Genomic DNA, 22,744 nt, shown 5'->3' on the forward strand with positions numbered 1-22,744 from the left:
TGTACTAGGTTTCCTGTTTTAGTAAGTATTAAAATAAGTTTTCATGCTGTGAGCTCTTCAAAACAATTGTGAGGCCTGAAAGTCATCTTTTGTGACTCTTGCGTTACCATCAGTTCTGTAAGGGCTATAGGAGCAAAGCCATCATTTTCCATTCCCTTCATTGGTACCTGGGTCATGCTGAATGTGATGCCATGAGTGTAACTGAGAGCAAGACTCTGCCTCTTGGTAGGAACCCAGCAATTATGTTTATTTGTTAGAAATGAGAAACACATTCCAATTTCCTCTTCTCTAGCTGTTTTGGGCACCTCACTACAGAAAGGACATGGAGGTACTGGTGCAGGTCCAAATAAGGGCAACAAGGCTTGTGAAGGGCTTGGAGAATATGGCCCACAAGGAGAGACTGAAGGAACTGGGGCTGTTTAGACTGGGAAAGAGGAGGCTGAGGGCAGACCGTATTGCTCTCTTCCAATATCTGGAAGTGCTTACAGCGAGAGCGGGGGTGGTCTCTTCTCACTGGTGACAAGTGGCAGGACGAGGTGAAATGGCCTTAAGTTGTGCCAGAGAGGTTTAGGTTGGATATCAGGAAAAACTTCTTTACAGAAGGGGTTGTTAAACACTGGAATGGGCTCCCCAGGGCGGTGGTTAAGTCACTATCCCTGGATGTGTTTAAAAACCATTTGGATGTGGTGCTCAGGGACATGATTTAGCAGAGGGTTGTTAGAGTTAGGGTAGTATGGTTTGGTTGTGGTTGGACTTGATGATCTTGAAGGTCTTTTCCAACCTACAATTCTACAATTCTACAATTCTATGATTTTAAACACTGTAATGTAGCTTGTTAAATAATTATTGCTGCTAAATTAGCCATGTAAATTTGAATTGACATATGTTAACCTCTCTACATTAGATCTGTTGCTTCTCCTGTTTACTTTGCTGTTCTCAGTGCTGGTAGCAGCATACAACATTCTACTCTCTCCCCCTCAGATTTTGCTTCCTTTCTAGTTTTACATTCCATATTGTTTCCTTGAGCTTGGGAGATGAGAAAAGAAATTCATAAGTACTAAGAGAATGAAGTCAATTGAAAACTGTTTTCTCTTGGTAAATTCATCATTGCACTGAGGGAAACAATACCTTAAATGGAAAAGTAGCTCCCAAATTTTCTGTTGTAAATAACAATTTTTGTTGAAATTGCAGTCAGTTCCTGTGTTCAGGCATATATTTTTGACTTATGATTGAAGTGAATTGACACAGTTATCACTGTGATAAACAGTGGCATTTTTACAGACCTCATTTAGGCAGCAGGGATCATCTGTAGACCCTACACATGCTATCTAGTGAATTTCATTTTGTCTGCGTTTTTGCACTTAAAAATAATTCACTCTTCCAATAGGATCATGAAGTTCGTCTTGATTAAGATTGTGTCATCAAATTATAACTTAATACACTGCTGGGAGCTTTGAATTCAAGTAATGTAAAGATGATAGGAGCCCTTCGAAAAACTTGGATGGGGTATATTTTGAAATATATCTGTCTTTGTATGAAATTAATTTTTTCGTCTTATTTCCTTCTGCTATTTTTCCCTGTTTTGGTATAGCCATTTTAGTGAGCATTATCACCCTGTATCTAAAGCGATTGGTCACCTAGCAACTATCGACTGTCTGTTCTCATTGGCACAGGTGGCTAAACAAGGAGACTACTGCAGGTAATCAATTTTTAATTTTTATTTAGGATTTTATATGGAATTTGAATTTTTAAAGTAAATTTGAGTGGAGAGTATGTAGCACAGTATGTATAATTAAAACTGTTTACAATAGTTTCATCTTAATTTGATTTTGCACATGCTTCTAGCCTTGTTTCAAATCCTTCAACATTGCTGTTCACATTTGTTGACTTCTATTTGTCTGTCTGCTGTTTTACATGACTCTGGCAGAGAATATCTTAAAGATACATTATATACTTTGAAGTTCACCCTGAAATATTTGTTTTATTTTTATCTTTCTAGTATTAAAGACTCTATGGGGTATGAGGCATGTTTCATGGATGTATTTCAGGTGAAGACAGGTCCCACCTGCTACAGCAGCGATAATGTCTCACCAAGGATCCTAGTGTGTTTAGCTAAGATGAGCTGCTCACATCTCTCTGACAAAGACCTGCTCATGCACACCAGACAGTGCAGCCTGGGTCTCTGCTGGTGCCAAGGCTGTCCTTCTTGCTCTCTGTGCTGAGGAGACATGAGCCTCTGCTTCCCTAGAGACTAGTTCAAAGCTTTTTCATGAGCATGTCCACCTTGTAGCTTATGTGTTCCTTTATCATCACAAGCCCTATCTCTTGCCTCTGTATAAAGACAGTCACTCTCTCTAGGCTCCCCATTTCCATACTAAGAGGTCTTTATCCCCACAGACATGCACTGAGTTACTACTTGTGAGTGCTGCCCTACAGGCTGCTAGTTACTATTTCTGAGGTTTATTTCAGACAGCTCTGTAAAGAGTTGATTTCCAGTCCGCAGTCTCCAGTGAATGTTTTCATTGTGAGGCTGTGCACAAGTGATCAGACAGTTACTTATGGACAGCCATCTGAATTAGTGAAGCTAATTAAATGTATGAGGATGAAGGGAAATCAACTTGCATATGCTTCTGCTTTTATACAGCATTACAGATAATACTGATCTCCTGTGGACTCTTGGGATCTCGGGTGCTTCTATCAAAATCAAATTCTATCAAATTGCTCCCTTATTTCTGTATACTCAGATGTGAAAACAAACAGAAATCTTATTAATTCACTGTACAGAGTTTAAATAATTCACTGGATGTTAAAGAGAGACTAACAGCTTGTAAACTGGCAGGCAGGAGTCTTCTCAGTTCAACTTCAGTCACAGGGAAGATGTCAATAATTAATTTTGAAGGGGATTTTCATGTTAACTAATTCAAGCATTTCAGAGCAGATTTTTTTTGTCTGAGTAAGGATAGTTTTATAATCATCCTACCAGATGTTTCCACAGCTGTTGGAAAGAGGTAAGCACCTCTTACAGTTTCCAAAGGGCACTGTGGGAAACCTGTGATGGGAAGCTCTTCCTTTATGTGGAAGATAAACTAAGTCAGGGCTCTCAGGCAGCAAAGTTATGTGTGTGAAAATAGTAGTGTAGGTAGCCCAGACATGGTTACATAATGTTTGTGCTGTCCACTCTGCAGATTGTGATTATTTTTTTTTTTTTCCATGTCTCAACCACGTGCGATTCATTCCAAAACAATTCAAGTTTTTCCCACTGCATGACATATGCTTGCCTCATTGTGGAGACATAGGATAAACCTTTTGAATGAAGCTCTGTTTCTGCAGACCCCATTGTGTGGAACCAGAACAGGCAGCAAGGCCCATAGCATCTTGTCTCCCAGTCATGTGGAAGGAGACCTGAACAATTAAAGGAAAAAAAATCTTATGATTTCCAAAGATGAGGACAGAATTTTAAAATACCATATGGATCATTTAGCATTAGTTCTGTGGTTTTGAGTATTCTCTTCTCAGCTATTGCCACTTTCCTAAATTATTGCTCTTTTCACAGAATGCTTATACTTGTGACGGAAAATGTTGGAGAAGCATTGTCGTATTTACCTCTCCACTGAATGTTGATCTTCACTTACAATGAAAAAAGAGAACTAGGTTGCAAAAAAAAAAACTCAAAAAATAAATCATAGTCATAATTTAGTGATTATGCTGATTTGCATTTTTTATGTGAAGATCACACAGCTTTTTGAGGTGGAATTTTTCAGACTGGTATGTAGCGCAGAATTATGGATGCTGTATTAGTAGTGTCCTTGGATATAGTCTAATTTGTAGCTAAGGTGGAGCCATTTGAAACAATACTTTTCCTTAAACGAATTTGAGAGAAGAAACAACTACCTGAAAACATCAAATGTATCCGTAAGTGGTGGAAATTTGCAGGACGTGCTGCAGCAGTGAGAGGTCAAATGTCTGCTGTCCTCAGGGTGCTTTGCTATTGCTTGTTCACTTTTTAGTTCATAATGGTTCTTTGGAATGTGTTTTCTAGGTAATGAAAAAATATGTAAATACTTTAAAATATCGCAACCTAATTAGCTGATACTTTTCAAACTAAATGAAGCCAATCTTTAGAAATATTTGTTAGCATGAATTCTTTTTTTATGTATCATTTGTATATTTTCAGGAAAATCTCCATTGTAGGTTACCATCCCCCACCAGGTTTTAGTTACAGAAGTTCTAAGTAATCAATTACAGTGCATGCTGAAACTAACATGTCTTCTTTTTTTCAGACCAGTTGTGAAAGATAATCAGCAAGAAATAGTTATAAAAAATGGCAGGCACCCTGTGATCGATGTATTACTGGGAGAACAGGATCAATATGTTCCAAACACCACTAACCTATCAGTAAGTACTGAGATACCCTTTGAGCTTTAATCACTCAGGAGAAGGAATCTGTGATTTGTTTCCTGGCCAGGAAGTTAAAATAAATAATTTAATCTAAGAACTGGCTGCATGCTTTCATGTTGGAGAAATGCTGTTACACACAGCCACATCAGTTGTGTCCTTTTGCTGTTATCATGCAGTCAGAGTCTGTCTTAGCAACCCTGTTTGGGCTTAATGGAATAAAAATAATAATAGAGAGGAAAAAAGATGATCTGAAAATTAGGAAAATGAAAGTTTTAAATGCTTATTTTTGAAATGTAAGTGAATAATTACAGGATTATTAACAGTTTCATTAGAAGGGAGGGTGCATTTTTGTAGGAATTTCATCTCAAATTTGTTTAGTTCTTAACTGTTGTTTTTCCAAAAGAATGTAATGTATAAAATTATGAACCATTTAAATTCATGTGTCACATTTACAGGGTCAGTTTTCCAAATTATTTCTAACATAGCTCAGATTCTTTTTTTAAGGTAATATGCATTTTCTTTCTCTCTGGAAATACAGAATTCATACAGTATTTCTTAATTTGATGATGCAAATTTGGAGTTCTGACTATTGAAACTGTAGTATTGTGTACACGCTGTATATTGCATAGTAATTTTAAGAAGCTATTAATACTAACATAGATAAAGATCCCCAGTGTGTAGCTGCAGCATCTGTGTTACTCATAAGTCCTACTGACTTGTTTTATGCAACAGAGAATTAAGTAACATGATGTTGAGAAATGAGAACATTACTGCTTTTTTGATATCGCTGTCAGTAGATCAAAGAGGGCTCCTTGATGTTCTTCATGCAATATTACTTACATCATATAATGTAGATTAGCTATATTTGGTATAAAAAGTTACCTTTGTTTGAAAATATAACCTTGTTTTATTTCATATATCTGTTTCTGATGAGCATGTTTTATGAGGGATGCTCTGAAAGTAATGCCTATTTTATGACATCGGCCCATGACGTCAGAGGCAGATACTGGTGGTGCAGCAGTAGAGGTTGAACTTTCCTGCACATATCCTGTTATGTGTTGTTGCTGTGTGACAGATGGCAGCAGAGGGGCACTGTGACAGAATAGTATCTGACGTGGAGATATGGATGAAGCAAGGGTGTGGATTTAAATTCCTCACTGCAGAAAAGATGGCACTCACTGACATTCATTGGTTCTTGCTAAACATTTACAGAGACAAGCCAGTGGATGTGATCACAGTGGGAGATGTGTTTCATCAGTTGCAGCAATGATGTGAAAGAAAACTATCTTCCAGACCACCATGTAGAAGTTATGAGCTTGGCATGAGGCTCTTGTTCAGTGCTGGGCAAAAAAATCATAGCAAAGGGTAGCAACTGTGTTGAAAAACAGTGTTTTGTAGCTGAGAATGTGCTCTATCAAATAGTGTTATTGTGCTCTTTGCACCTGTTGTAGTTTCCATGGAAATAAATAGAAAGCATTACTTTTGGAGCAACCTACATGGTTCTTTTTCTTCTTTCCTGAAAAACTACTTTTTTTCCTATTTGTCTATATCTTTTTTTACATAGTACATTTCTTTTCCTAATGAATATAAAAATATGCTTGTGACTTACCTCTGAATACATATCTGCCTTTTTATGTAGAAAAGGTAGCAGATGTCAGTGTAAAATCATTGCCATGGTGTAAGCATTGCTCAAACTTGTATTCATTTATCTGGAAATATTTGTAAGTACGGAACAGTGATACAGATACTGCACAATACTTCATAGAACATTCTCAGAATTGTTTGTGAGCTCTGAAATAGTGACAGATGGCACTTAGAAAAAAATCAACATTTCATTCAGTAATCATCATTTACTTTTTATTCTCCTTCTTATGTTGGCTTTCCAAATATTGTGTGTTACAAAGCCAAGAATCATGGTAGAATCACCTTCTCTGTTACTGTTAAATTCTCTCTTTTTTGTGAGAGGTGGGTGGGAATCCAGTTTATTAAAATGTCTCTAGTTTTAATGGATTGGTCTGAATCAGCAGGAAAACATGCCTCCTGTCATGGGTTCAGCTGAAATGCTGTCAGAAGCCTAACTTTAGGAAAGCTTTCTTTGCTCTGCCTTGAAATAAACATCCATTATCTTTACCATATATTCCAGTAAGATATTGGCTTAAGGTTGCATGCCATTGTAAGGGTGGATGTGTTCCCTGAGCTGATGCTCCAGTATATATATATATTCTTTCTGAAAGCTGGCCTTGCAGACAGACCTCCAATCTCAGAACATGATTGGAGAGACCCTGGAGGAACACCAAACATGAGCAAGAAACTTGTGGATTTTAGCAGATTAACTCATTCTGCTTTTCAGTATCTGTAAGTTCTTGTGTTGAGCCAAGTGATGGCCCTGATGAAGTTTTAGCAGTGCTATTGAAATGATAGCTTCGAGACTAAAATGTTATGAATTATGTTTCTGTATAGTCATATGCATTTTATTACATCCATCCTTTATTCCTGATAATGATATTTTCTGTGTTTTAACTTTATTGCAAGTTATTTTTGAACATGTTTTTGTTGTTGTTGTTTTGTTTGTTTTTAAGAAAACAACTTTTACATATAATAACTGGTTGCATATCTTGTCTGCATAGTCTACGTTATGATATTAACACTGTTGTTATATATTCTGTTAGTGTTATTTGCCTCCCTTTTGACAAGAGCTGACGTCCAAAAGAAAAGCAAATCTGTAAGGATTACAAGGCTTTTTTTCTGCGGAGAACTTTGTAATTTTCTTATCATCACAGTGCCTGATGACTTCCAGGTTTCCTAAATAGTGTGGCAAATATTTGTTATGCACAGCTTGTCCTTTCTTCCTTGCACCTTCCATGGGGCAAGGGAATATGCTTTTTATTAGACTGTAAATTGTCGGATTTCATTATATGTCCCAGTAGAAATGATTGTCTGATTGTCTGAAGTCCTTACATAACTTGATTTCCTAGTCTTGATTCAGGTCCTGAGAAGGCTTAATGGTTCATTGATGAGTTTTCATTTCTATAGTATTTTCCTGCACCAGAGTATGAATGCTTTTTTCTAGAGTCATATACGGGTTTCAGTACTATAGGAAGTCTTACAGCTGAGATGAGCTGTTGTGTCTAATAACATTTTCCTTAGGATTTCAGTGATTAGATACACCGATCATTCAGAGATTGGACACAGTCTGATTACAACATCTGTGTTGCAGCCAAGTATTGCTAAAGTCATCAGCGTCTTGATTTCTTGTAGTGGCCTGTCTGTTTTGATGTGGATTGTTGAAAGGTTTAGCATGTAGGTCAGATCTTTTTCTCACAGATTTTTTTCCCATTTAGCAGTAAGAACTCTTAACTGGAGAGGAATCCAGATCACAAACAAATTTGGATGACACTGGCTGTTCTGAAAGCTTTTCTCCATTTCTCCAACGAAAACTGCATAGAAAGTTCTTGGAGAACTTTCTTAGCTCCTGGATGAAGAAAGGGAAAATTTTTCCTCAGTCTGTCCACACTGCTCAGGAGTAATGAATGTTGATTGCTATGCTTCTCTCTCACCGGCCTGGGGAGATCATAGGAAGATTTATCCATGTGAGACTTCATAATCTCTTGAGATGTGAATGTCATGAACTCTAATGAAGGAAGCTGTTCACACAGAGAATGCTTAATCCCAAGGAAATGTCCTGTACTTCTGAAAAAATGCATACCCACCAGCCTTTCTTATATGCAACTCATGTGAAGTCAATATATTTAACCGCTGTTTTGTGTTTCCAGAGAGATGGTGAAAGGGTCATGATAATAACTGGACCTAACATGGGAGGAAAGAGCTCCTATATAAAGCAAGTTGCATTGATCACAGTCATGGCACAGATTGGTTCCTATGTTCCTGCAGAGGAGTCAACAATTGGCGTTGTGGATGGTATTTTTACCAGGTAATCCTTTGAAATTTCATGTTTGCTTATGAAACTCTTAATACTGTTAATACAGTGAATGTGTGGGGATGCATCAAAGTGAATTTCATTTTTCATTTAGAATGTTAGAATGTGTACTTAGTTTTTTCCTTCATTTTTAAATATGTGTACTGATTGTTAGGTTTGATTTTTTTTAATTTTATTTTATTTTATTTTATTTTATTTTTGGACAGCTCTTTGACTACAGTAACTGTTTTGGAATATTTGAGTCTTTAAAGGATTCGAATGTTAATTTTTATGTCTTTATTAAGATTCAGACGTTTAACTTCATCTGTTTGAATGGAAATCTCAGCCAAGTATTCCACTGTACCTAATTGATATTCACCCTAATATGAATGCTTCCAGTTCTGAAAATCATGTTGCAGTTCTGCTGTGAGTCTAATCATACATACTTTCAATATTTGGGACTGAGAATTTGGGCCTGCTTATATTCTCTTGCCTGTACTATCAGTCTTATGTATGAATTACTTGATGTATCTTTTATACAATGAATTAATGGGAGTTCATTTCACATGTCAGGTATCAGTCTCATTTTTAAAATAAAGCTGAATAAATTTTGAGGATTACTAGTGCAGTCTCAACTAACTTTTTTTATAGTCAGGTATTACTGTGGATTATCCAGTCTCTGTTTCTGTCCTCTTTCCTGTCTATTTTGATCAGCTAAAGTTCTGTGTTCGTGATGCCATTTTAGCTGGATAATTATTTATGGTTCTAAGTTTCATAAAGATTAGTATTATTTGTAGTAGAATTATCTTTCCTGAAATGTTATGGCACAGTGCACTTCAGAGTTAACTTTTAACAGAGAATTTGAAATATTGCTCATATGGGATTGCTTCATCATATAAAGATGTTGTGTTCTTGTGCATCACACTGTCATTTTAAAGAATGAACAAAACTGTGCTTTGATGCACTTCAGTGGTAAGCAGTTGAACGAATTAAAAAAGAACTTGCATTATTGTTCCAAAATTAACTGGAGCTGAATATTCAAAATAGTTAACTTTTTTTCCCTCAACTTATATTGAAAGTAATTGGCTGGTTGATTGAACAAGCACTTCTGAGTGAATGTAGAGATACATAAGATGTAATTTATTTTACAGCAAAAACATTCCAGTGTTGCTAATGATTGAAAAGTTATTTTTGTCTCCTCTGTTTTCAGATTAACATAGAGTACCCTTTTGTGTTCACAGTAACTCAATTTCTAACGATAAGAGCATAAATCTGTTTCTTTTAAGTTCAGTATCCCCTTTCCTCTGATGTATGACTGTCACTACAGCATGATTTTTTCAGCAGAAAGATTGAGAAAGATTGGTTTGGTCACTAGGCCATTTTGTTATGTGCTCACTAGCAAGTGAACAAATTGTTTCTTGTCCTCTGTAGTGTGAAATCCTTGAATATACAAGTTTCAGCCATTCCCATTGCATTTCTTATATTCCATGTAGCTTTTCTCTATGTAGTGGGTATTTTTGCATCTGTTCCAGTAAGCTTTTTTCTTCTGTCATGCTACCTTATGCTTTTTAATTTTGAGCCAAAAAGGCTTAGGGCAAGTCACCTACTGGCTGTGAGCTTTCAGACCACTTAATTTGGAGCTAGTCAGATCTCAATCCTCTGATTGAGTTTTAATTTTTTTTATTATCATTTATTTTTTCCTGTCTAAATTAGCTTTGGATTCTCAGCTGGATATGCCATTCTTCAATCAACGTGAAATGTGTCAAAATTGAAATATGAACACTAGATGAATATACTAATTATTTAAATTCTTGTCATTACACTGGTAAATGAATTAACTAATTGACTTAAAATTAATCAACCATGAATTGAAAATATATTACTTATAGAAATAGTAATGCATTTGTTACATGGTTAGCATAAGAATAACAGGAAGCAAAAAGGCTGGTTTGTGTATGACAAGTGCAGGGTCCTGCATCTGGGTCGGGGCAATCCCAAGCATAAATACAAAGAGAAGGATTTGGGAGTGTTGGTTGATGAAAGACTCAACATGTGCAGGTAGTGTGCACTTGCACAGAAGGCAGACAGAAGGCCAATGATATCCTGGGTTGCATCAAGGGAAGCATGACTAGCAGGTTGAGGGAGGAGATTCTGCCCCTCTACTCTGCTCTTATGAGACCTTACTTGGAATGCTGCATCCAGTTCTGGAGGCTTGGAGCTGCTGGAGTGGGTTCAGAGAAGGGCCATGAAGAAGATCAGAGGGCTGGAACATTTCCCCTATGAGGAGAGTCTGAGAGAGCTGGGCTGTTCTGCCTGGAGAAGAGAAGGCTCTGAAGGAATCTGATAGCGGCCTTCCAGTATCTGAAGGGGGCACACAGGAAAGCTGGGGCGGGACTTTTCATCAGGGCATGCAGTGACAGGACAAAGGGAAATGATTTTAAACTGGAAAAGGGAGACTGAGACTAGATATTAGGAAGAAATTCTTTACTGTAAGGATGGTTGCTCAGTGATGCTGTGGATGCCCCCTCCCTGGAAGCATTCAGGGCTGGGCTGGATGGGGCTTTGAGCAGCCTGGTCTAGTTGGAACTACATGATCTTAAAGTTTTCTTCCAAACCAAACCATTCTTGTGATTCCTTCAGAAATTCAGGATATTCGCTGATCTTTTGTAAAAGATAATCAGTGGAATTGTGCATATTTAAACCTTTCTCTTCTTTTTGTGTCCTGGGACCAGTATTATCCATCTGCTATGAATTTACAGGATGTTAGATTAGATGGCCTTAGCTCTCCTTCCAGGACAAATGTTTAGGAGATTTCTTTTATCATAATTTTGCTTCTGCTTATGGAGCATAGGGGCCTTCCTAGCTCTATATATCCAAGTAATGATCATCTGGAGTCTCTGCATGGATGGTTTCTCAGTGCTTTTTCTGTCCCATCATGATATTCAGTAGCCAAAAAGTGGTCTTTAGTGCCCAGTCTAGTCTTTGCTTAACTTCTTCGTTTTCACTATATGCATGATCTTCAACCTCTACCAGATTCTACAGCTCAGAGGCTCAAGGTGTACAGAGACTGTCAAGGAAGCAGACACTTATTTATTTTTTTCCTCTGAGTTCTGGAAATGTCTTAAAATTTGCAAGTTTGTCAGGACAGGCTAACGTGGTGTTTCATCCAGAGTATTTTTTAGCCCTAGGAAATTACTATTTTATATATTGTAATCCTTGGTTGGAGGAAAGAAATAATAAATTCAGATGTCACATTATATCTCCTACATAGTTTCTTTAATGCTCTGACTAGCAGACCTTACATTTATAAGGCCTCACCTTTTGCCAAGAGCTCTCATCTGGTAGGGGATGAGCTTGAAGAGATTTCTCTTCATGCTCTTTCTGCAATTCACCCTCAGTTGAGCTTTTTTATTTTGTTTTCTTCGTATGTTGTTACTGTTTTAATAGGATGGAGTTATGCAGACATCCCTTTTTCACTGCCACCTCAGGCCACAGATATCTCACTGGAAAATGGGATTTTGTGGTTGATAACTTTGGTGTATTTTTACTTTTTTGAAAACATTGCACAGAAAGATGTCAGTTTCCAAGTTATTTTCCTTGCTGCCATGGTGTGTTGTTTTTTAGATGCTGCTATTAGCATAGCACTCCGGTTGTGAGGGGTGCTTTACAGGCTGATGATATGAGAAGTTCCAAGCATTAGGAGCACCAGCAGTTCTGCTTCTTGCTAAATTTTTTTGAATATTGAGACTTTATACTGCAGTATTTTTTTTGTTTGTAGACTGCATCTTCCAAGAGTGAGCTTATATAGGTTTAAGAGATTACTGTTCATTTAGGATTTATATACTGTGTTTTAAGTAAGGTTTCCATGGAGACTGAAAGGTTGCTACTTTGGATATATTTAGTATTTATGTATTAGAGCATCTCTAAATTGACTTTAAGTACTGTATTCTATTAAGCATTTTAAAGCTGCAAAAAAAAAAAAAAGTAGTTTAAAGGAAATGTCTTGCTTAGAAATGCAGTGAAAATAGAAATGATTAATCTTCATTACTAGGTGTACAGGCAAAATACAGAGAAGAGCTGATAATTTCATTCTAAAGAGGAGGAAAGGGAGAGATCCTTTTTGTGCATAATACCTCTAAACCCAGATGATCTGCTACTATTAATCTGTTAATTGAAAACTTTGAGGGTGAGAGTAATTCCTTCCAGTCTCTTGTTCTCTTCTCTTACTACTTCTTAAGTAAGTCTCTGAGTGTTCCTGCGGATTATCCCCAGATTCGAACATTTTTTATTTGTAAAAACAGTCTTGTTATTTCCACTGCAGTGCTTTGGTCCTCATCCTAGTGAAAGAATGTGGAGGAACTGTGAAATACGGAGTAAAAAGTTTGTGTTACATTTAATTCTCTGTATTTCTCTGTGTTTATTTAGAGCTGTATATGAATTAATTTATGTATTTTATACTAAAAGTGTATGAATAAATCTCTCATTTGAAATTCTACATACCCTTATTCATTTCTTCATGAATCAAGCTATTTGAAAACTGTATACATTAACTTACTAGTTCTCAGATCTTCTGCTGTGCACTTTACTTTAGGGACAGATAAGTAATGAGGAGGATATTGTCTTTAGAGGATGTTCTGTAGGTGGTATTTTCTTTTTTCTTTCAGTAAAGGATAATGTTTTCAAGCAGCCATCACTCACAGTATTTCACTTAATCAATTTCATCGTAGTTAGGAATTTTAGAAGAGTTTTGTAAAGGTCACTGTTGAAAGTACACTGACTTTTAATGGGATTTGAGTGTTTAATTCTTGGATATGTTTAAAAATTCACATTCAGAGTTCTTTGTGCAGTAAATAGGTTCAGTTTTTCTTTTAAATTAACCTTCCATTTGTGTTAGTTTTTTCTACAAATTTAGTTACTCAGACACTGAAACTATTTAATATTTTTCTGTGTTTTGTAGAATGACAAAGCAAGCGTGGACACACACACATAGAGGAACTAATGAAAGAAATTATGTTGACCTAATAGCATTGAGAAGAGATAGTGTTAAGCTGCTGAGGATACCTGACCTGTAAAAAGCTCCCACTTGATTCATTATTGAAATAATTTCTTACTCCTAGAAACCTGTTATCCACTTCCTGTAGGTCACCAGTAGCTCTTTATAAGAATGTGTTTTCAAAATTGAGAGAGACAAAGAATGTTATAACAATTTGGAGGTAGAAGATGAAATAAGCAAATTAGTTAATAGTTCAAATTACTGAAGACTTTGTATTCAAAATGTCAAGAATTAATTTATTGAAATCATAAGCTGCCAGTAGAAGGAATACTTCTAAGGAGACAGCTGCCAATGCTAGGAAATGGTAAGGAGCAAAAGAAGAATTTCCTTTCTAGCATATTTACTACCAAGCTTTCTCTTGTTGCATTAGTATGAAAACCATTTCATTTGTTCCAGTGGTCATACATTAGTATGCACAGTCACATTAGAGGGACATGCATGTTCCACTGAGATTTTTACATCATTAGCCGAGCTGGGCATAGCATTTAAAGGGCAGCTTCAGTTGTCTGAACTAATATTCTGCACAGTGCCTTAATTGCATTTCAATTAGACAATACATGCTTAAAGGTTGCAGGAATACAAAGAAGCATCAGTGACATGTGTGCAGATTACACTCCCATGCACTTTCTCTCTTTCACAAAGAACTTTCTTTCTGTTTACTGCCTTTAATCCTCATGATGGCAAAGAAATTGGGTTTGAATTGTCGAAGAAAGTATATTAAGAAAACTGAGGAGTGGAGGAGGTTGGCAATACACATTATTAAGTGATAGCTGTAGATTGCTTGGATAAGCAGCAGTTTAATTTGTTTTGTTTTATGTAAGACATGCAGGTTGCCAGCACTTCACGGCAATTGTTGGCATGAGGCTGCTTTGAAGGCCAAGACATTTCATCACAGAGTCTCTCAAAATGGATAGCTCAATGCATTGTGCTGCGCTTGCCACTGGTGACAGCACTTCCCTTGCTGCCTGTAAAGGATTGCTGCTGATCATGCTATCTTCAATGGATTCAAAAATCTGCAAATCTGACCTATGAGCCATTCTATGTAAATTTGTGAGAATTGTACACTCACATGGGTGTGAACTTGATTTTAGTTCTGAAAAAGCAGTATTTGAATCCCTCCATAAGTGATATGACTGACACTTCTCATCTTCATCATCCAGGGAGCTGAAGGACCCATGCCAGTAAAGTGCAGTGCGATCCACTCTGCCAATACCTGAAGAGGGAGGGGCATTTGTATATATTGAAATAATTTTTTTTTTTTTTTCCTAAGGCACTAGAGCCGTTGCCAATGCTTGCATTAATATTGTTTTTATGTTGTAAGAATTGCCACCTAAATGAGAATTTATTGACCAAGAAATAGGGAAAGTTTGTGACTGCAGCCTTAGGCCTGTTCACATAACCTGCCTGTGTAACCCCTGCAAGACTACAAGTATACAGAGGTCTGTGTGAGAAGTCTATCCTATTGCTGTATTCTGCTTGTTTCCACTTGTGATGGAAGGATCTTAGGTATTGTTAGTGGCATAATCATTTGTAGAACACAAACTTGAGATGCAAAGAACTCAAGAGATAATGTTTTCTCTGTCAAGTCTTCTTAACTGTGTACAGAAAAGCATGACTGTTACTCTGCTGAGATGAAAAAACAAACCAAGGTCAGCTGCTGGCTGGCATATTGCTCTCCTGTATAGGAGAATGGCCAGCTTCTTCCACCCATGAGTGATTTAGAAAACAGAACTTTGACTAATGTGGCAAATTCTTAAATTTTTATATAGTCAAGAGATCTTTAGGAGCAACTGAAGTTGTTTTGAGGTCTCACAGACTTAATTTTTCTCTGGCGTGGTCCAGAAGATGAGACACGATAATCTAGAAAGAAAGCTGTTAAAGCTAAGAGATGAGTTTTGTGATGAAACATTTTTTCAGAGTCAACTAAAAAAAAAACAACAACCCAAGACATAAAATCTGGGCCTTTTAAATCCACTTTTCTTTAAATAATCTTCATCGGATATATTGCAGTTTTTTTCTTTACTGTATGTTTTATGCAAAATGTCTGTCTGATCACTAAATGATGGAGTTGACTTTCAAAAAAAGGTCAGGTTCCTTACAAAGGAAATTTGTGTGCCACCTCCTGAAATACTATAACAGCTATTTAATTCTGACAACTTGTCAGTCTTATATTACTATTTCGTCAAGTGTGTGAAGTTGGAAGAGACTCGTGGGCAAACTCACTATTTTCTCTCTAAATAAACAATTTTTTTAACCAGATAAAATGTACCTATTTATGGCATCATTATAAATTTTGGTACAGATAAAAGTAATGATGGAAAGCAAATACTTTATTAGCACCTGCAAACATTTGGGCAATTTTGGATGTTTGTATTTATTTTTTATTTCCTTGATTGGAATGTCACTATCATTAAAGTTTGAAAGGTATTCAAAGTTGCATAATTTACTTTAACAGCCTAAGTGTTGCAAGGCTTGTTCAAAGTGTATTTTGTAAGAAATCTTGAGAAAACTGGAAAGCGCAACATAGTGTGGTATATGAATGAGGAAACAGAAGATGTTTCTATCAGGGCAGAAATTGAATGGAAGATGTTTTCCAGGTGCTTTTCACCATACATTGAAACCTGAAATCAATCACATAGAATGAAAATGAAATAGGGCTTGTCAATATTAATGGAAATGAGTTTTCCATTGGTATACCTGCCAAAACTTCACAGCTTTTTGTAGTTGGGCAAATAATGTTGCTCTTTATATGATTCCAGTTTCACCAGTTGATCAGTGAAAGGCAGCACAAGAGAAGATGGGGAAAAAAATGACTGATGCTTATTCTATATGGTAAATAAAAATTCCTTTTTTTTTTTTCTGAGCTTCACAGAAGAAGTTGTGCTATTTGCACAGTGATAGGCAAATAATGGTTGAAAAACAGAGCAGTTTGTTATGACCAGAATTCAGTTTGTTCTCTTCTTTGCCATTTACTCATTGTTTGCTTCATGGGTGAGCATTATGTGCAAGAGAGTGCCCAGGAACTTGCCTGCTTAAAAATGGTTTAGAAAGATTCTACACTGGAAGTCTCTTCCTACTTAGTGATTTCACTAAGCAGAAAGAACTGAATCCTTCATCTAGATCAGCACTATACACTTAACCTTGATTGTTGAAGGGGAAGCACACTGATGGCATTTTGAAATAGTTATCAGCAGGCAGGAAAGACTTGGAAAGCTTTTAAGCTTTAAATGGGCCTCCCCCATCTTGATTTTAGTCTTTTGTTCTGAGTGGAATATGATGTTACTGATTTTCACCCCTAGGGAGCTAAATTGATTGCTTTTTGCTAATAACCTTTAAGCAGAAATAAGGTATGCTTCGGAATTATACATGGATTCATGTATATGTGACTTAAAGAAAGGTATTTTTTTCTCTCTTATGGTTCAGCATTATTACCATGGCAGGATTGCTGTGCCTCTCTCTGAATTCTCCTTTTGCTGGTCACAGCCTCAGAAATGAATCAGATCACTAGGATGCAGTGGCATAGATTATGTGTGTTCACATATTTAATAATAAGTTGTCCTTTATGGCAGTCTCTGCAGTATTTTGCCAGAACAGCCTATAACCTTTTATTTTTATATCGTGTTATGAACTTTGTTGTTCTTAACTCAAAAGACCTGTTACCGATCTCCAAAATTCCTTAGATGCTTTTATTGCTTTATTAAGCTTTATTGATTTCTTCAAGGCTTACAGGGTAGGATTATGGAGATTAGTCTTACTGTCAGTCCTAGAAATATTAGATCCGAAAACCTGGCATAAGGATTCAGCTAGTCAGTGTCTTCATATATTTATCATAAAATACAAGCTATAAAATTCCATTTTTGAGGTGACAGTAGTGGCTGGCAGGGCAGACTGCAGGCACCCTTTGTAATACAGAAATTGCCTGAGAATGCTGAGTAGAACCTATGGAGGAGCTAATCATATAGCAGAGCTACTTGTCTGTATGCTGCCTGATTTTGGCCAAAAGTTTTACTGAAGCTTTATTAAATTTTTTTAAATTTTTCACTTGAAAATAAATGTTTAGGTTTTCCTTTGAAGAAACTAGATTCTCAGTGTGCATGTGCAGTTAGCCTCTGAAAGATAAGGGTCAGAAAATGTCAGAACAAAGGTATCTTTTCACACCACTGTATTTAAATGTGGTGATGTTTATTATTTTTTCTGCGTACACACAAATTGTAGTAGGGAACCATTCATAGTAAACAATCCCAAGTGACTGAGAAGTTCACACCAGAGTTTTCTGTGTGGATATGCTCAAGAAGTGTTGTTTTAGTGCCTATATTATTTATATATATATAAATATATATATATATATATTATTATATATCTGGAAAGCAACAGTGAGAGTCAGACCAGCAGAACTTGTTAGTCGTCAAGACCCAAAAGTAATTTCCAGAAGTATTACTTCTTTGGAACACAGTAATTTGTTTCATTTTGTTCTTGCTTAATTGTAATGTGTTTATCGCCAGAATAACAAAAATGACTTAAGCTTTTCATTTATGCTTGCATTCATATAATTACAGTTCTGAGATCTCAGATTTGAGGGAAAAGAAAGGGGTTGTATTACATTCTTTGCACTCATTTTCTATCACGTGGAGAAAAAGAAGAGAATGAGTAAAAGTTAGTGTTGTTCAAATAAAAATGTTTTTGTTCTGTTTTTCTAGAAAAGTTTTTATCTTGGCTATCTGGAGTGTTTTTGAACTCCTAGCTACATCTAGCAGTGCAGTGTAACTCTACAAAGAGAAATTAAGCAATGCTCCATATATTTATAGCTAGTTTAGCTTCATGTCTATGTTCATGTAATAGTAACTTATCTGCAGTGCTTGGTCTGTATCATATACAAGTAATAATGGTTTATTTAACAAAACATATGTGGCATTTGGTAAAATAAGAGCAAACAACTATTTCATTTACAGGGGTTTAAGTCAACTTTGAAAATTCATTTAAACCAATAAAAGGCAATTACTTACATATACAGGGAGACATATGTTAAAAAAAAAAAAAAAGGTATGCTGCATATTGAACTGTCCTTAAAAAGAAACTGATAGGGTTATAATGGTACATGGAGAGAAAAAAAAAAAAAAAGAAAAAAAAAAAGAAAAAAAAAGCCTGTGAAATCGACCAGCTGTTTTACAGTCAGGTTGAAGTTTTTCTTGGAATAGGCATCTATGTACCTTTCTAAAACTCAATAAGGCTAGAATTTAACCTAGTCACGATTTGAACTGGATTTTCTGTAGTATCCACAGGTCTAAAGAGGAAAAGTTCACTTCTACTGAATGCTTCAGCTATTGTCCATGGTCTGTTGCTATAGTTCCTGCTTTTTAATCCTCCCTTGGCCTCAATCCTTCAGCTACATGTGCACATTAACTTAATTACCTTCAGTTCCCTCAGTGGAATCCAAGAGTAGTAAGTATAAACCTACATGTGTTTTAAAGTTGTGTCTTCTGTCTTCAGCTTTTTTTTTCTTTCAGTTTCTTTGAGCTAACACTGATGTTTTGCAAATAAATACTTATCTCGTTGTATTTTTAATCTGTTCTTGCTCTTGCTCATCAATAAAATGTGGATGTTGTTAGCTGCTGTTAACTAAATGTTTCCTATAGAGAAATCAAGGTCACGTTTTTGGAGTTCCTGTTCCTTTTGGAGTTCCTGGGTCCTTCAGAAAGCTTCTTTTCCTTTGAGTATTGGCCTTTCACTGCACACTGCCTGCACTGCCAGATCTTGCAGTCTGAATGGGGAACCTAGCATAAGCTTTTCTTTTTCCAAAAACAGATTAATTTATGTTGCATTGTAAAGCATCAGAAGCGAGACTGTTCAGTGATTGTATTGATAAGGCTGACATTGCCTCCTCTGAGGTCAGTTGAGTCAGTTGATGTGAAGCTTTTAAACTGTTGAATGTTCACTGCAATTCATGGATGTTTATTTTCCCATGGCTTACCACAAAAACATTGCAGCTCGCATCTTGAACGCTGATCTGTTTGATTCATCTCGTCAAATATACTAGGGGTATTAGTATGTGCAGCAGACCATTACTGACCAGATGTAAAAGATAACAAGTTATCATTATGTAATGACTTGTATTGGCTACTTCAGTTACTTGATGACATAAGGCAAAGCTTTTTCTCTCAGAGTGGTCAGGCACTGGAATGGCTGCCCAGGGAGGTGGTGGAGTTGCTGTCCCTGGCAGTGTTCAAGAGGCATCTGGATGAGGAGCTACGAGATCTGGTTTAGTGCTTGTGGTAGCAGTGGTAATGGGAGGACGGTTGGACTAGATGATCTTGTAGGTCTTTCCCAACCTTGTGATTCCATGATTCTATGACACAGGGAAAAAAATGATAAAAACAAGATTGTGAAACTTAGTATAAATATCAATTTGCAGTAGTGGTCGTAGGTTTTACTAGTTTCATTAATTTGTCAGTGATTGAGAATATTGTACCTCAGTAGCAATTTACAAAATAGAAATTATTTTGACACTAAGTTTGTAATGCATGCTTTTCAATAACTGTTCCTTTAAATTAGGTAACGTACCATGGATATTTATTTAATTTGCTAATAAACAGTTGTAGAAACAGTTGACCATATATGCACATGCATGTTGACTGTAAATAACTTTGTATTATGAGCACCTTCCAAATTTCTATCACTATTGTCCGTGTAATTTCACACACGTTTACTTTTTGGAAGCTGACTGTGAACAGTACAAAAATAATAACCATCCTGAAAACAGTGCATCTTGTCATACTTAGGTTTTTTTGGTTTTTTTTTTTTTTTTTTTTAAATTCTGTAATTGAAATTTCTGTATGTTTTCTGTTACTGTCAGTTTTTGTTTTAATAAGCAATAGTTTGTGGAAATGAAGTATATGATTTACCAGTACTCTGTGGGGGAGTGTGAAGCATTAGTTTCTTACCAGTGAACTCTTGCAAACTTGCTATCTTCTGTGGATTTCTACATAAATTGTCACTGTAGAATAGAAATAAGCCAGGAGTTAGAATGTGTGACTTGGGTTACTCATATAGTAGCACCGTGAAATTCTCAGTAGTGGGCTGAGTGCTTCAAAAATACCCGCAGTTTCAATTTGCTGTTGTGGGCAAAACAAAATGATTGTCCTGGTTGATGGTGTTGGGTATTTGGTGTTGGTAGGAGAGGACTTGCAGTAGTCAACCTGACAGTCTTCAGTTAAAGACATCTGTTTTCATTTTCTTGGCAGACCAATTTTTAACATGAGAAATTCGAAGCGTTGTTTGCAGTAAAGAGGGCAGGACTGTGTTTTATTTTGTTTATAATATTTTCTTGAGGAATATGAAAAGGTTGTGGAAATGGCCCCATAGTTTAATGTGTTAATATTAAATCTTGCCATTAATTTGTCTCTTACAACAGTAGTTAATTAAATTTACAGCCTAACAAAGTAAAAAACCTAACACAATGGGAGAAGCTGTACCCAGATGTTGAAATGAAATTATGGTTGTGTTCTTCCATTCATATCAGGATCAATATCAAGGCTTTCTGTTCGCATAAACATCTTCAGTTAATTACTCACATTTTTCCAAGTTCTTTGTGCAGAGACCAAGTAAGAAACTTCAGCTGGAAGGAGTGTTTTCTGCAAAGAATATGAAGCAGTTGTTAGGAAGTTGTTTTTTTTTTTAAGGAGTAACTATATTGCTGATCAAAATTATATAGCTGAGAAAAGCCCTATGGAAGCAGAGGGTTAAAGTCTAAGGCAAGACCCCAGCTATTCATTTCTTTCTTCAAAATACTTATTTTAGTTTAAATAGCACCTGTTCAAATACAGTGAGCTTTGAAGTGACATTTTGAAAGGTTTTGTTTGAGAAGACAGTGAGTGAAATTGTAAAGTCGCATTATGAGTATATTTTGTGTTTTTCTCTTTCAGTCAGAGAAGGAATGTCTTTGTTATTGCTGTGAACATATTATTCTACGCCTTCTATTTGAGATAATCTCAGAGAAAAGAGTAATTCTGTTATGTGTTAGTTGTTCTTGATGAATAAATAATTTGACTATAAGTATATTCCAAGTAGAAGTCTGATTTCAAATTCTGATCTCTGGAAAATTAAACCATGCCTAGAAACCTGAATGCATTTTCTTGAGAGTTGGAGTTACTGCAAAGGTGATCTGTGGAGACTCTATACTAACTAGATTTGTTATTCTGTAATAGGAACAGTTTTCATTTCTCCAGTAAGTATTTTAGTTGGATGAACTTCTAGGCAAGAGCACCTTTCTACAGTTAAGGTGAAAAAGCCTTGAGTTTCTTTTTTTTCGATACAAATTTTTCACGAATGGCTGTCAGAGAACTTAGATCTGACTGACTGTTCAAAAGTTTTAAAAGCACCAGACTTGAAGGTAACTTTCAGAGCCACACAGTGGCTTTAAATGCAGTATGAGTTCATGACTGCTGAGAGTGATTTTAAGTGGATAGTGGATTCATAAAAATTCTTTGGATACAAGGAAAAGCAATTCTGCTATTTTAATTCTAGGGATTTCTGAATGATGGTATCTTACATTTTATCATTAGCAAATTCTCAGTATTGAGAGCCCCTTAGGACAAAATGTCATAGCATACCTTCCCAGAATGGTGTGCACTTGATTTGAAAAGGTCACGGTTGTGTACATCTGTTGACTCAGGAAAGCAGGTTGAAATGCTGCTACTGCCAAGAAAGGAAATCAGTATCTTTTCCTCCAAGGGGTCACATACAGGTTAAGCATGTAGAGCTAATTGATTTATATAAAGCCAGCTAGCACTGCCTATCACATAATTTATCCTTCAAAAAATTAATTGATGTAAATACTGTGTCTCTGTTGTTTTTACTGAGATTCTAGACAAGAATCCTTAGCACTTGAAGCCAAATGCTGAAAAGGAATAATTCTTCCCAGTATTTTTTCTTTACACAATAAATATGTTGAATATTATGAGAAGAAGAGTTTTTAATTTTATAAAATTTGGTTGGCTATCAAAGAGACATCATAACAAGTGTTTCCAGCCAAACTCCATTTGCAGAGAAGTGATAGATCTCTTGCCAGTACTAAAGAGGCATTTCTCACGTTGGATGTCTGCACATTCTTTGTGGGCAGAATGCAGTAATTTTCCTGACAGTAGATGTGAGAAATTCTGTAGCAGAAATTGAAGTTTTCGTATTAACTATGTCACCACTTCCAGCAGTGTGTTTTAACAGGTAGAGTTAACGAGGGTGAGTGGTGTTCTTTTTGCTCTAATAGTTTTCTTTTGTGACTGTCTTATTGTATGCTTTTTTCCCTCTCTTTTTTTTTTTAATTAGTATTTCTAATTACAAAAGAGGGAAGAAAAGAAAATTTGAATAATGCATAACGTCATTAT

At 36.1% G+C, this 22,744-nt stretch overlaps 1 protein-coding gene across 3 annotated transcripts in view; it reads left to right on the forward strand.

Annotated features, from left to right (window-relative positions):
* The window catches only part of MSH3 (mutS homolog 3), a 111,591-nt gene that overhangs the window by 77,566 nt on the left and 11,281 nt on the right, over positions 1–22,744 (forward strand). For all 3 annotated transcript variants that reach the window (XM_085214323.1, XM_085214325.1, XM_085214324.1), the window contains 3 exons: positions 1,592–1,699; positions 4,281–4,395; positions 8,172–8,329. In XM_085214323.1, the coding sequence (XP_085070449.1) occupies positions 1,592–1,699; positions 4,281–4,395; positions 8,172–8,329 (381 nt within the window). The remainder of the gene's footprint in view (positions 1–1,591; positions 1,700–4,280; positions 4,396–8,171; positions 8,330–22,744) is intronic.

This window comes from Meleagris gallopavo, chromosome Z, assembly GCF_905368555.1.
Source record: "Meleagris gallopavo chromosome Z, MGAL_WU_HG_1.1, whole genome shotgun sequence".
NCBI classification, from domain to species: Eukaryota; Metazoa; Chordata; class Aves; order Galliformes; family Phasianidae; genus Meleagris; species Meleagris gallopavo.